At 46.8% G+C, this 15,773-nt stretch overlaps 1 protein-coding gene across 7 annotated transcripts in view; it reads right to left on the bottom strand.

The window, feature by feature from the left end:
• Positions 1–15,773, bottom strand: part of BRD3 (bromodomain containing 3) — an 853,641-nt gene that overhangs the window by 230,572 nt on the left and 607,296 nt on the right. For all 7 annotated transcript variants that reach the window (XM_069609614.1, XM_069609620.1, XM_069609618.1 and 4 more), the window contains 2 exons: positions 5,477–5,754; positions 4,853–5,151 (listed from right to left, as the gene is read on the bottom strand). In XM_069609614.1, the coding sequence (XP_069465715.1) occupies positions 4,853–5,151; positions 5,477–5,754 (577 nt within the window). The remainder of the gene's footprint in view (positions 1–4,852; positions 5,152–5,476; positions 5,755–15,773) is intronic.

The raw sequence follows: 15,773 nt of genomic DNA, 5'->3' as shown, positions 1-15,773 counted from the left end.
TGAAGGGGAGAAGTCGTCCTTGCAGGGGCTTCTCTGTCGATATGGATTTTGAGTTTCAGCACAGAAGCAGGGCTTCACCAGGCAAACCAACGATCCAGGAGTTGCAGCAGGCATCCTCTTCAAGTAGTTCTTCGGTTCCTTCGTCCAGTGGTCCACTCTGCCTTCCAAGCCAAAAGCCTTCCCTTTTATTCAGTTCTCTCCCATTCAGTCCAGCCTAGCTGTCAGTCACCCAGCATGGTGGCTGTCCTTGCCGGACATTCAGCCGTCCAATCACTACAGAGTGCATTTGGGTCTCCTAGGAGACTAAGCACAGGGAGTTTTGGGCACCTCCCTCACTTCCTGCCTACCCCCAGACACCCTGGAGCCAGAGGCGGGCTTCACTCATGAATCCCACCAAAGGCAAAGCGAACAATGTGACCAAACCTGGTTTGGCGCGCAGAGTAAATCTCAAGAAGGACCTTTCCACAAAGAAATGGTGAAAAAAGACAAGGGCCATTTTGACAAAAATGGCACCCTTGGGCGCTTTACTGCAGCTGCGAACGCAGCCCGCGGTAAATGCACACCACGGTAGTTAAAATGAAACCACTGCCACCAGCCTTTCAGTGAGGAAAGGATAACGAAATTGCCAAAGGGGATAATAGGTAACCCCTCCAGCACCCTAATGTAAGATAGTGTGTGCTGGGTCTAGAAAGTTACAAATGTCAATTTCACTTTACTGCTCTGGGAAACAGTTTATCCCAGAGAAGGTATTTAAACCTTTGGGAAATTTGAAAGACTTCCCTGTGCCACAAAGCTCAGAAATCACATTTAAATACATGATAGAGTGGGGAAAAGGGTCTCACTCTCTCCAGGTTAAAACAATCAAGTTCTCAAAATCCAGCAAAGTTGCTGGGGGTCTCTAAGGTGGAGGGAATTAGGTCGAATTCTCAGAAATGTGCTAACAGCTGGCAACATTGAAATATTAAAGTATACATGTCTCATTTCCAAGGTGGCCATGTAATTCTCTTCTTTCAGATAGGGGATTAACTCCTGCAGTTGTCATCCTGAACTTGTGAGCCTTTACATACTTGTTGCAGGACTAATACAGGGTGCATGGTTAGATCCTTTTTGGGTACAAGTATATTGAATAAATACCCTTGTTTACCTAATCTAGGACGAGTTTGATTGCTCCCTTTTGCAACAGGGTCTGCACTTCATCCAGGAGGATGAGGAATGTTCCATGGACCGTCTTCTGTTCTTTGGTGAGTGGTATCAAGGCGGATTAAGAAACTCTATACAATAACCGTTGCCTACAGTCTTGAGCACCCACTGGTCTGAGGGTACCACCTCCCATGCGTGGGTGAAACATGTCATCATCCTCCTACAGGCGAGGCACGAGAAGGGACCTGAATCAGTAATTTACTGCCATGGGCAGGGGAGCCTCTGGGCTGCTGCATTTCTTCCCTTAACTTTGCCATGCTGAAATCTCTGCTATTGAAGGTTTTCATAGGTGCAGGATGTTCCTTGACCAGAATACCATCATGTTCCCCCATACCACAGGCACTCTGAGCTGAGCAAGGAAAGGAATGCCCGCGAAAGGACCAGCGGTTAGTGAAGACCCTGCGTTGTACATACAGCCTGCCAGAGATCGGATTAAGAGATTACAATGTCTCGTGATCCTTTGCAGTCTCAAGCACACCGTCCACTGCCTTGCTGAAGAGAACCAAGTCCGACAGGTTTGTTAATGAGCGTGGATTGTGTCTCAGGTTTAAATCTGTAATTTGTAAGCCATGCATGGCGTTTCAAGAGTGCCTTCTGCCAACACCCTACCCGCTGTCTCTGCAGCGTCATGTGTGCAAGATGTTCTGTGTAACTTGACGTCCTACCTCCACCACTCAAGTAGCTGTGACGTAGGTTCAGGCACATTTTGCAGACCCTATTGTACCAGTCCCCATTGGACATCACTGGAGAGTGGTATTGTTAGCGATGCAGGGACTGTAGGCAACTTAAGTGATTGTTTTGGCCAGGACGTAAAGCTTTTTGCAATCTTTATCAAGGGGAGATTCGGATGAAGACAGGGGAACTCCTGCATGTTTTCTAGTCGTGGTAACGACCAGGGAATCCAGGAAGCTAGGACCCTGGATATAAAGTGGATCAGAGAGCGAAACATCTTCTCCACTTGCCCGACAAAGGGAGGGCGTAAGCAAGGAGGGGGCAAGGCACTTTTTAATGGAATGAAGACACGACATAGCTTGGCTGACTAACTTTTTCCTTGAGGAGGTTTTCTACAAAGTCAGAAACAGGAACCGCCTCCTGATAGACAATCTCAAAATGGTCTGCTGCTTGCCAAAGGACAGTATTGAAAAGCATTTGATCATCAATAAGGGATGCCTCCCTGGGTTGGGATACAGGAGGAGCGTCCAAAAAAATATCATGCTCAGCATCATGAGCAGGGTTAGTGGGCCAATGTCCCTGGTCATCCACAGGAATCCAAGTGTCTAGTTGGTGGGAGAAGGTCTTGGATCATCGCGATCCGGGACATAGTACACGTGATCACCTTGATCATACAGATCATCTTGAAAAGTGTCTTCAGAGGGATCGGGTGATACTTACCTACAAGGAGCCTCGGGGAAGTGAAGCCTAGGAGACTTCAAGCGCCTAGGGCCTTTTTCAAAGTAACGGACCTCTTAGGGATCTTGAACTTATCTGAAAATCCAATAAACGTACAACCTTCATACAGTGTTCAAATCTTTCTCTAGTCCAAGAAGTGGAAAGCTTCTGGAAGAGGCGAAGCTGCGTCAGATGGAGTAGGGTCCGAGGGTCCCTGTAGAGGCTGGGACAAAGGAGAGGAGACTTGGAAATACCCTGAAGGCAAAGGTTTGGGGCCCAAAACTATGAGGGGCCTTAAAATGTCTTTCCCAGAGTTTGGGGTATGTTTTCACTAAAGATGCAGGTTTCAACGCATCTTTCAATGCTTCTGAAACATGCGTCGAAACTTTAGGGGACGAACCCTGGGAAACAGAAGTCTTGGTACCATGCGCCAACCTCATTGACGTGCGCAGCAGGCCCTGAACCCTCAGGTTCACTATGCCCTGTTAAAACGTCGACGGGCCTGTAGGTGCCGAAGGCTTTTTTGACGATTCTGAAGGAGCCCGAGGTGCTGTGTGCTTGGCCTTTCTTGTCGCCAGGGTGCGACTTCCCCATCGCACTGCCGACAGAATGCTTAGCGGGGCTTGGGACAGGCACGTGGGAGTCAGCCAACTCCACATCATCATCTTCGGACTCCGAAACTGAGCAGTAGGTGCTTAAGGACTCCCCATCCAAGGCTATGGCGTCAATAGGAGAATGACTGCCTGCATAGTGGAGGTCACCCATCGCTTTGTGCGTGTTTTTTTAAGTGTCTTAGGCCTAAAAAGGTACGACAGGTCTTGCAACGCTGCTCGTCGTGGTCACAGGGTAGCCAATTGTTACACTTCCCCACGAGTGTCCCTCCACGGAAACTTCCTGTTACAGGAAGGGCAACCTTCAAATGAGGTTCTCTCCCTGCTAGCATGGAAAAAGCAGCCAGACGCGTAAAAGGAGGGAAAGGAACAAAAATGCATTCTCTGAAGAGAATTGTTGAGAAAAAAAGGGTCCCCCCCCCTCCCTTCTGTAAGGCAGAAACCTTAAGGCAAGGGTCGACAACAGCCGGCGAGTTGTTAGATTCAGTGAAAGTACGCAGGACGGCAAACGGGAACAGTCTAAGAAATTGGTCTATGGATGCGTCGAAGAGCAATCATTCTTATTAACACGAGCTCCGCATGAAAGCAACCGACCAGAATGGTGGGGAAAAAAAAAAAAAAAACAATGGGTGAGGAATCTTGGGTACACTACACGTAGACGTACACGCCCATACCAACGTCCCTTTTCGATCATCAAAAATAAAAAACATACTCCGCAATTACCACTAGATGAGAATACATGCACAGAATGTGATTCTAAGCAGATTCACAAGCATCAGAAATATATATAGACCAGTTTTAAAAGAAAGTAGACAGTGTGAGCCTATGCATGTGTGTATAATGTGAATCTGTACAAAGCAAGACAATGGTACAGTACAATTTATAATCTAGAGGAATGCTCAATTTGTCAATTTCAGGATAATTTCAGCTCAAATGAAAAGTGGATTTCAGAATATATGTTTGAAGAGGAGTGTATGCATATTGAAAAATATTGCCACATTGTGTATTCTAAAATGTTAAACTATCCACCCATTTTTCAAAAGAGCCCTTTCTATCCTCTGTAAGAACCAAACAAAGAAAGGCAGTGATCTAATATCTGGATAACTTATAATAATAGGTACCTACAGCCACTGGGATGATCACTCCATCAACAGCTACACACAAGAAAAGTGTTGTTCATTTTAGAACAAGGGAGAAAGAAACCAACTATCCAGTAACTTCCATACATGCTATACTTTGACCATCCAAAGTTTTTCATTAAAAAATATTCACTTATTTGTGGTCTTTTCATTAATAGTACTTTGTAAAAGGAAGTTGACAGCCAGCAGTACCAAAGCATATCTGGATGGATTCAGCCCATCCAGCTATGACCCATCCTTGCACATTAAACGCTAGTAATAAAACATTTTAGCAAACTAACACATCTGGTGTTGTAATGCATGCTTGGTAGAGTAAAATGCCAGATACAATGCTTCACTAAGGACATTCAATAGCAGGATGGCATATTGCATACATAATTACTCTGTTCAACCCCAAAGGTGGCTTTCAACCACAAGATAGAAGATATTCAACTTCTCAGAGCTTAAACCTTCCCCACAAAAGCACCCAACAAGCACAAACAGAAAGGACGAAAGCAAAGAGTTTTCACTTACAAAAGGGTTTCCTTTGTTTCTTCTGTAAACAAGACTTGACATATCGCTCTAGTTCTCGCAACGTGGTAGGTTTCAAAGTTTCAAAATCTATTTCTATTTCATCCGGGTTGGAGTCTCTGAGGGAAGGCTCTCGTGACTGTATAATGTGCACTACTCGGCCCAGTTTTTCCCCAGGTAGCCGATTGATGTCCAGGCTAAGCTGACGCTTTTCATCATACGTCATAGGCAGGCCTTCTTCCTCCTCCTCGGAGTCCGCGGCACTAGTAATTGGCTGCTTCCCTCCTTTCTTCAACGGCCTACTGGAATAGAAAAGCCAAACAATTATTTTAGTGAACGGTCAAAAATGGCAAAGGAGTCCCAGGTTCTTTCGGAACATTTATCCGTCACTCTTCATACTTGAGACCTATTTCCCCCCCCCTCCCTTTCCTTTGTGGTTGCGATTATGAATAAGACCAGACTTTTGGGATAGATAGTGTAGTAAAAGGAAGGTTTTTCTGATTTGCCAGTGAATGGGCTACAGTATGTAGCATTCAACTACTAGTCCAGCTTTCTATTTCACCCAAGCTTTTATTCTAAAAAACATTACACATGCCTTTCCTGGAAAACATCACAACACCAACACACCTGTTGGATGAAGTTGTACTGTTTGCTTTTTTAGCTGGTGCCTTTTTCGATTGCGCCTGCTTGATTGGCTGTGCAGCCTTGGCCTTTTTTTCTTCCTCCGTTTTTGCTTTATGCTTCTCCTTATCTTTTTCCTTATCCTTATCTTTTTCCTTATCTTTATCTTTTTCCTTATCCTTGTCTTTCTTCTTTTTCTCCTTCTCTTTCTTTTCTTTTTTCTTCTTTGGTTTGTTCACTGGTGCCTGCGACAATGCAGCCAGTTGCTCATGGACCGCTTTCAGCTGTGAAGAGAGCCTAACATTTACTTCAGAGGTACTGCAAGAAAAAAACTTTGGAGGTCACCTTTCTGCTTCAATAAAGACAGTCAGGCGCCTCCTGCAATTATGCTAAAATCACAGTGACTTTATTTAACAGCAAGTACATAACAATTGATTTTCATTATGGATTAACAAAGACATCTTTTTACATGAACCCATGAAAGTAGGTTTACACTTTACAGTTTTCAATATTGCCATAGGTCAGATCAACATTTCGCGTGTATTTTCAAAATTGGACTACATTGATTTTCATGTAGGGTTAGCGAAGGAATAGGTTTTAAAATCTGCTCTGCCCCCGCCCCCATTCACTGCAGAGTTGGCGGTTGGGATTTTTATGGTCGCCATGAAAACATTAAATCCCACTTCTAGCAGGCTATATGTTCAGTGTGTCTGCCAGCCACTGGATGAGGGTCTAAAGAATAAAGCCAGCCTGGCCAAACCTCCTTCCGGTCTGGCTGCTTTTAGGATTAACAGACCAGTGACAAAAGATTAATTCAATCAAACTTGGTTTGCATTAAATGGCAAATAAAGGTTTCACTATGCATGGCTGGCCTTTGGGTGGAAGCACTGCATCAAATATGAAGTGGGCTTATGAGGACATGAACCATTTTGCAGAAAGCACTGGTATTTTGTCCCCTGCCACAATTGGGCGAGTGCATTTCTCTTAGGTAGAGTATGTAAACTAAGGAACTCGCAATGCAGGTCTAGTGGGATTTCTACGAATTTGCGAGACCTGATATTGCATAACAAATTGGGGCACATCAACACATCTACAAACAATACTTTAAAGTTTAAACAAATAAAGTGCCTTAGAGACACTCCGGTTACTCAATCTTCACATAGGGCCCAAAGTCAATTCTTAAAAACACATGTTCACTTTAAATCATTTAGAATGGGCTCTTGAACACTAGCCCAGCTCCTAGAAGGGAAATGGTACTTACCTTTAACAGTATTCTGTAACTTCTCTGTTTTATGGTCACATGCTTTGCTTAGTCTACCATCTATGGCTGACCTAGAGTATCACTCTTTGTTTGCTATTCTTTAATATAGGGGTCAGCGGATAAATAACTGGATCCATGTATGATGTGTATTTACTATGCACAATATTCATTAATGTCACAGCCCTCTTCAGTTTGTTTAACATGCCCATTTATATAAGGTTATAGCTCAAAATATATACTGAAACAATGCAAGTTCAAACATGACTATACCTCTAAATCTGATTTTTCATTTTGATTATATAGCGCTCCAAACAGACTCAATTGTATACAGGCGCAGATGACAACTACTGCAAAATGCTAACGGAACTGAGCCTCGTGTAGAATCCATGTTCGAACTACCCATCTAAACAAATGGGTTTTCTACATCTTTGTAAACGGCCCCAGAGACTGACAGGCTCTGATTTCCAATGGGAGTCGATTCCAAGCTAGAACTCTAGAAAGCATTCTTTAGACTGCAAACATATCAAGGTCACATCTGCGCATGTATCTTGTTGTAAGATGTGTTGATCCTTATTTGATGTTAACCTTTTACTGTATCCACTGGATACCTGCTGTGGGTTGGACACATGGAGCTCAAAACAGGTACAAAGCTTTAAATAATAGGTTACACAGAAGTAAAATTTCCATATTACAGCCTTAGAATCTGTTTTTTATTCACTGGCTTAATGCAGATTGGAAATCAGAACTTCTTTCTGGTAGACAGTGTGCTATGTGGTGGTTCAGAAGGATGAGACGGGTCAGAGTTTGCCATTACAGATTTATATTCATTGAAAGTAAAGAGAAAAGGCCTAGCTTGCCCTAACCTAAGGGTTGCCCTACCTAACAGAACTAAAACTAGAGTGCTCGTCATCAGTGTAAAGTCCAAACATGGATCCGTCCTCAGTCCAAAACGAACCTGTCCTGATCGTGCCAAAAAGACTAAGCAACTAAGGACCAGGGAATGATTCCCTTCTTCTGGTGTGTAAACAGGACTTCCCAATGAACTGTTCCTTTCAATATGGAATCGCCAAATAGCGTTCTGCTATCTTCTTCACCAATTCATTCAGTTTTCTTATAAGATTTTTCCACGTCCTGTTTTGTGTCCCTCTTGGCTTCCTTACACTTTTGTTTTCAGGAGTATGGACCCTTCCACCCTCCCCCATTGTTAGGGATAATTCTCATATCAAATTCCTCCCACCTTGGAGCCCTCCAGCTCGTTTACTAAACTTTGGGACTTTGAACCTTTTAATTGTTTTCTGTGTTCATTTTCTTTGGTTATTGAGTCTAAATAACTCCATATGCAATTTTCATGTGTGTCACATAGCACCCTCAGTGCAGTGGCACACGGAAACCTCTTTAGGCTTTCCTAAGGTTTAAATACCTTCTCTGGGATAAACTACTGTTTGCCAGAGTAAGTTAAGTGAAGCACACCCTATCTTACAATAGAGTGCTGGAGGGGTTACTTAATAACCCTATGCCTAGATACTCATGTAGCAGTCAAATGCTACCCTTTCCTCTCAGAATGGCTGGTGGCAGTGGTTTTACAACGAACTACCATGATTTTTCCCCGACAGCAAACTATTCGTAGCTCCGGTAACGTTAAGTCACAGGAGCCATGTTTTTCAAGATGGCGCCTTAAGCCCCCTTTTTTTTTTAAACAGGTCCCGGTCTTCTTTTGTCGCTGTTTCTTTTTGGAAAGGTCCTTCTAGAGTATGTCTCTGCGCGCAAAACCAGGTTTGGTCCCTTTGTTTTTACGCCTTTAGCGGGATTCAGGACTGGAGACCGCCTCTGGCGCCCGAGTGTCTGTGGTGGGCAGGAAGTGAGGGAGGTGCCCGAAACTCCCCGTGCTTAGTCTCCTAGGAGACACAAATGCACTCCGGCGTGATTGGCTGACTGTCCGGCAAGGACAGCCACTCTACTGGGTGAGAGACAGCTAGGCTGGAATGAAAGTGAGAAAACTGAATAAAATGAAAGTCTCTTGGCTTGGAAGGCAGAGTCGACCACTGGAACTAAAGAAACAAAGACGAGCTGGAAGAGGACGGCTGCGGCAACTCCTGGACCATTTGTTTGTCCGGTGAAGCCATGCTGCAGGTCCGGATTGCCAAGTTCATCTCCACAGAAGCCCCTTACCGGACGACTTCTTCCTTTGAGTTGGTGGGACCAATAAACTTGTGAGCCACCTGGATACCATTCTCTGAGCTGGTCAGGTTTAACCAAGAGGACGGACACCAGCTTGTGTGCTTGACTACAGCTACTCAAACCGAAGTTCTTCCATTTTGCCAGTTTGTTTGACCAGTCCCTGTGCAGTGCAGGAGTCCCCCCGACGTCCTCACTCGTGTCCCCACGACTGAGGCTCAGGAACAGCGAGATCTGCAGGAACTGCCAGAAATCAACGTCTTCAGCTGCATCTTTTCTTCATATTAAGGTACTGTGCCAAACTCATTGAGAGAACTTGCCTCTCGCGGTGAAAGTTTGTGGAACTTTCCCAACTTGCAGGCCTAATCAGCTTGTGACCCAACATATGATTCTTTTTCGTACAAACTACTTCTGCGAACATTGGCAAAGACTTTACCGTTTACTACCAATAACTGCTCTTTCCTATCCAAGACAATAGCCCATTGACTTTGGCCTAGGCCTATTGAACTGAATGAGTCCTCTAGTGAACTAAAACTATTTGCACTGCCTAAAAAGGTATTTGTGATCTATTTTACTAACTTGTGCCTCTGTACTCCTATTTAAAGTGACTGAAATGCCATCTTGCTCTTATTTCAGGGGAGCCCAATTTACTCAGAAACTTACTGGTTTGGTGCTGAATTGTGTGTGTATGATATTAAGTTGCCTCCTTCTAGGGAATGTTTTCTAATTGACTGTGTAATAAATAAGTGTTTTACCAAGAAACCTTGAGAGTAGTGTCTACTCTAACCACTATGATTCTAAGACTTCTGTGTAACATCTTTTACTGCTCACTTTCCCTCTTGAGATAAGCCTGGCTGCTCAGCTCGCTACCAAAAACTGTAGTACAGACTTCTACCATAGGTTGGTTTTGCTTACACCTCTAGTCCTAATTGAATGTGGTGGTCCCAGAGAGTACTGCATGCAATTCTGCATGACACTGACCAATTCCGTTTTGGTGGTCTTTTCCTGCCTAGGTTTCCTCTGTGGACTGAGGTATGTGTACCAAGACGTCCTCCCCATTCCCTCCCGGTGACTCCATGCTTATTCCCAAGCAGGATCCTGACCTACCTACGTTTTCTCTTTGGCATAGCAGTATGCAGTAATGGCATCCCTCCCTACCCCCGCCCTCAGATTTGGAAGTTAAGATATGAAAGTAGGGAGGATGGGTTCCCTCTCAGGAATTCTGGTTTCCCGTTGCGTATATGTTTCCTACTAGTTTCTTTCAGGGTCTGGGGCCAAGGGCCACGCTTTGAGTCGTTTTCTGAATTGAAGATCTCCTCTTGCACACTTATGTTTTTTGGTAGCTCATTCCAGCTTATTGGTGCCAGGTAAGAAAGATGATCATGCAAATGTTCTTTTGTTGTACGGTTTTGGTTCAAGGCAGATGTTGTTGCTTGATCCGAGTGGTCTTGTAGGGTGGTAGACGTTAATTTTCTCTTTTAGGAACTTTGCACCTTTGCCGTGGATTGCTCTGAGTGTTATGCACATTGTTTTGAACTTTTGAACTTTATACGCTGTTTAATTGGTAGCTAATGTAGCGTTTTCAGTGCTGGTGTAATGAGTTGTCTTCATGGAAGTTTGAGCAGGAGTCTGACCACAGCGTTTTAGATGCGTTGGGAGTTTTTTAAGAGTGACTGTTGGGCATATTTTGTGCAAGTTTAGAGATCCTGCGCAAGTTACCGACTGAGTTGGCAGCATCGATACTGGTGGAAGTGGGCCAAGGCAAGCTGAGCAGTGCCTGCATCGGATGAGGGGGAGGGGGGAAACAACAAGCCGGGGACACTCCCCCTGGCGACATGGGGTGGTCGGCTCTGATATCTGATGGTTCAGAGGCTGGGGACGAGTGATTTCAGTGCCGTCAGCTGGAAGGAAGGAGTTGGTTACACCCATCGGGTGCATCAGCAGAGTGAGTGTGGTCCAGAAGAGGGCCCCAGTGCGTGGCAAGGCAGGGTGACCTCGGACTATCTCTGTGGTGTAGTGTGAGAGATGCCTGCCACTGTAGTAGTGGCGGGTGCTGAGGCAAACTCTTGCCGAGGGGATCCTAGACAGCATCGGATTTATGGACCAAGGAGGCGAGCATTCAACGGAGTGGAGCCCCGGCATCTCCAGTCATAAGGAAGGCTCTGAGGTGCTGAAAGGAGTGGGCTGGGGTGGCACACTCCAGCGCTCTCGGAGCGTGTCCTGTGGGATCTGATGCCTCCCTGTTCAGCAATGTGGGGCTGGCAAAGTGGTAACGAGGCGTGGAGCTATAGCAGGGCCGTCAGCCCGGCTGTGGAGTCCTGAATTTACAGTTTGGGTTGTAGCAGCGGCGGTGCTTCGCACATGACCTCTGCCTGTGTCAGAATAAGAACTCAGGAGCTACATGGCGTGGCAAGTCGTTCCATTGCTTTTTATAATTGCACAGACTTCAGCGGGGCACTGGAGGGGGCTCGGGTCCCACAGATATTGCGATTCCGGTCCTATGCTTCCACGAAGTAGGATGGCAAGCCTGCTGTACTAAGATTTGAAAGTGTATGACCCACCTCCCCTGTATGGATTAAGTGGCAAGGGGTAGAGCGCTGGATTCCCCATCCAGCGGGAGAAATAGTGAGCGGATTTCAGACCTGAGGACAGAGGCTATGCGGCTGGCATGTCTGACCAACTGTGTTGATTAGGTAGCAGGACGCCCTGCTGAGTCCCTACATAGAGTGGCTTGCTAGATACCGACTGAGGGGGTTGCAATACGTGGTAGTGCATGACAGGACTATCCCAGCGGGGTTGGCGGTGGTGCAGTCAAGACATTTACATCGGTGCTACTGTTAGGGAGATGTATCAATGTGCTTCATCCCCTCTCATAGTGAGAGCCCCATACTTTTTGCTTGACTTCTGGACCCTCTCCATTCAATCCTGAATGAGTGGAGCTTTTTTCCACTCATTCATTATTATGGGCTATGTCTTTTTTAACTCTATTCTTTGTATTGTACCTGTACTATAGAGTCTGTCTGCTCCATAGCTCTTAAAAGGCATCTGTTTTACTACTGCAGCACACAGCTCCTTATGGCCAGTGTTGTTGGGAACCCTTAAGGTCCTCCTTTAAGATTCTTTTTCATATATCCCTATGTAAACTACAGTTACATAGTCTCTCTCCCAAAACTATCGTTTGAGAGATTGGCACAAACCACCTTCAGTGATACTTGGTACCCCTCATCTCTGCTCACCTAGTTATGGCTGGTGCCAGTGGACGTGTTCTACCAGCTTTTGTCTATTTTTTATAGCACAGGCTATGTCCATAGCCTTGGTAGTGCACAATGGGGGAACTCAAGTACCAACTTGGGGCCTGCCTTCTTTCTTCGACCATTACTAGCGTCGCACCTCTTTGTTAGCCCATCTTCCACCATTCTGGGATGGGGAGCACTGTGTTCATTTCGCCTTTGGCAGGAACCGGTAGGTATCCCCCGCCTAAGCTCTAGACTAGAGTGTCTGGGCAGGCAGGAAGTGGGGAAGGAGTCCTTGTCACAACCTTGCCCCCACCGAGTGTCCACGGGGCCCTAAAGACTCTGTTCGACCTCCCTCGAATCCCTTGGAGCCAGTCCTGGCGCTCTTGGCATCTGAGACACATGCTAGGACGGGGTTTCAATGGGCAATCGACAAGCATGGCCGCCCCCATGCGGAACACTGGGGAACTGCATTCGGCGGTCTAGCATCTAGGGCGGGGCTCGCCCCAAAGGCACCTGGGATACCTGCTGGCTATTAAAACCACGCCCGATTGAAGGCACAAGCTTCGCGTTATTCTGCTTTAGCAGCGTGACGTTCACCAGGTCCTGCTCAGCATCCTGGCCTGCAAGGGCGAGAAAAAGGCTAGAAGCATTTCCAACTTACCTGTTCCACAGCATCCTCCGGCTGCTGAGACCATCCAACCCTCACCATCTTCCTCTGGCTCCATCCCTGTCATCGTGTGCGCAGCTTACCAGTCCGCCAGGAGGGCCATCTTCTCAGGGACATTTTCCACTCATGTGGTTTCTGGAGAACCACTCCTCGTCTATTCTTCTCGACCTGCAAGACAATAGCACAGGTTAGCCATTTACAAGGACGCTCTCTGCGCGGCTTGGCATTTCATCTTACCTCTTCACTCCCAACTGTGGCCTCCGCCACGGCCTCCAACACCTGCAAGAAAATGGGACCAGGTTATTTGTGCTTACATCACCAAAGACATTATCTCAACTTCATCTACAAAGACTTACCTGAAAGTGCGGAGTCGCAGCCGGTCTGGACTCCGGCCCTCGCCAGTGAAGAAACTCGGCAGTATGGTGCCATGGACAACGCGCCCCTGCCCAGCGCGGCAGGATGGAGAGCGCACCTTTATAGAAATCAAGGTGAGAGACGTCCCAGGGGAACCGCAAGGGAATCGGGAGCCTGGGAGACGGGTCGCCAGGGAAAGAACAGACAAGCTTCATCTCCTGTCTCCTAGAGCCAGCCCTCGAGATCGCGAACTCCAGGGAAGGGGAAGGGACCGAAGAGTATCCCGGCTAGTCGAGAAGGCGTCCCCGTGGATACAAGGTGAGCGTTACAGTCCTCCACTCACCACCCCCTGTCCTTTGTTGGCCAGAGTGTCTGAATAGGACCAGCTGCCACAGGGGGTCTGGCTGTCCCCTTCGGTAAAATGATGATTGTAGAGGAATGTGCTGGTAAAGCAAGTTGACCACAGGAAACTGAAGTGACCGAAGAAGGTGGCAACCAAAGATGCCTGCAGACCTGTTGCAAGACCGTGAATGGACCACTGCTGTCCTGAACCGGTTTTCTATGCGACACATGAGCTCCGAAGTGGGCAACTCCTTCCCTTTGAAGAGGTCCTAGGAATTTTCAGAGCTGCGGAACCCCAATATCAGGAGACCTGCTGCCCATTGAGTGCATCATCATAGAAAGGCTGAATCCGTCCAAATCTGTGCTGAGCCCGTAAGGACACTCCAGAGGTCCGAACCAACCCGCCCAGACCCACCCCTCACCAGAGTGTGGGACTGCAGGAAACGAAGAAGATTGAGCGGACGTTTGTGTCCTTTGTTGGTGCTGCTGAAAAGGCATCAAAACCCAAGAGTGAACCAAGAAGTTGCTGAAAGTTCTGTCCCAGGTCCCCTCTTGAGACTGCTGTTGGAAGAAACCATTCATTGCTTTGCCTTTTGTCACCAGACTAAGGAATCCGGAGGTCGGGTCCGGAGCTGCCACATTGCAGCAGAGCCAACACAAACACTTTCTTCAAACTCAAGGTACTGTGGGGAAAAAAGGTATTGCTAATCAGATTCCAAGAAGTCGCTCCAGAGCGTTGGCGTGCACATAGAGGTGCCCAGGGCAACCCCCTCCTACCTCCGATTTAAGCTGCTGCTTGTGTCCCCTTGTTGAATCTGTTTTTAGGTCTCCATTGTTAGTTGCCAATTTGCTGGTTCAATAACAAATAAATCCGCAAGAACTCTTCATTATTTGCCTTTAAAGAGACTTCAAGCCCTCTGTTAGGCAAGATGGTGGGCATTACCCTTTCGGAGACTACACCAGCCTTGTCCTCCTGGCAATTGGTAACCCAACCTTTGGTATAAGTCTGTACTACGCAGGTTGGTAGTGTGGTTGAGAAGCCAGGCTCATCTCAAGAGGGGTCAATGTGAGCAGTAGGGCTTTTACACAGAGATTCACAGTGACACATTCAAATAAACTCTTACACTCAATGGAAGTACAGCCAGCTCTGAAGATTTCCAGATGAGCTCGTCTTGGGGTAGATTGGTCCCACCAACCAAAGGGGATAAGTCGTTGTTTGCAGGTCATCTCTAGTCGAGGTGAAGTTGGAGCTTCAGCACTGCAGCAGGGTTTCACCATGCAAACCAACGGTCCAGGAGTTGCAGCAGGTGTCTCTTCCAAGTTCTTCTTCGGATTTCTTCGTCCAGTGATCGACTCTGCCTTCCAAGCAAAAAGCCTCATCTTTTATGCAGGTTTCTGCCATTCATTCCAGCCTAGCTGTCAGTCACCCAGCAGGGTGGCTGTCCTTGCCGGACAGCCAGCCAGCCAATCACCTAAGGGGGACCCTTCCTTGCTTCCTGCCCCTGCCAGACACCATGGAGCCAGAGGCGGGCTTCACTTGTGAATCCCGCCAAAGGCAAAATTAACAAAGGGACCAAACCTGGATTGGCGCGCAGAGTAAACCTCAAGAAGGACCTTTCCACAAAGAAATGGTGCAAAAAGACGACCAGGGCTATTTGGACAAAAATAGTACTCATGGATGCTTTCCCGTGGCTGCGAACGCAGCCGGCGGTAAAATCCCATAATGGTAGTAAAAAGTAAACCACTGCCAACATGTTACGATAACCTGGTATCCACAGGGACGCTACCCAGCCGTTTACTCGCTGGTATGCTTCTCAGCTTTGTCCTGATGTGGTCTGCAGGGAAGGTTCTGCCTTGTGGTAGAATTAGGCATGCTCTCCGTCCTGCCTTCTTTGAAGGGGCGTGTTGTCTTTCATGGGCGAGTGCGGTCCAGTTACTTCAATGACGCCAGCCCGTTTGATCTTGTTCAGGTAGGTCTTATTGCTGTTCTTTAGTTTTATTGCTATCCTGCATGCCTTTCTTTGTTTAAAATGTCTCTTTCTCCCTTAGGTATGCAGAACTTCAGCGCAGCCAACTGGCTATGGTTGAGCCCCGCTGGTAAATGATGGCGCATTAAGAGTGCTATGATGCGGTAAGTAAGTGATATGCGCAGCGCTGCAAAGTCTTGCTTTTGCTAACCTGTGTTTTCCTTCCTTATAGGTCGCAGTGTTCTTCAGCGCGAGTGGAATGTCCGGAGTGGTGCCAGCCGAGAGGCGACCAGCCAGGTAA

Source organism: Ambystoma mexicanum, chromosome 8, assembly GCF_040938575.1.
Source record: "Ambystoma mexicanum isolate Mex_15411 chromosome 8, UKY_AmexF1_1, whole genome shotgun sequence".
Taxonomy (NCBI): domain Eukaryota; kingdom Metazoa; phylum Chordata; class Amphibia; order Caudata; family Ambystomatidae; genus Ambystoma; species Ambystoma mexicanum.
Note: the sequence above shows the minus strand (reverse complement) of the source record. Positions and strands in the feature narration are given on the sequence as shown.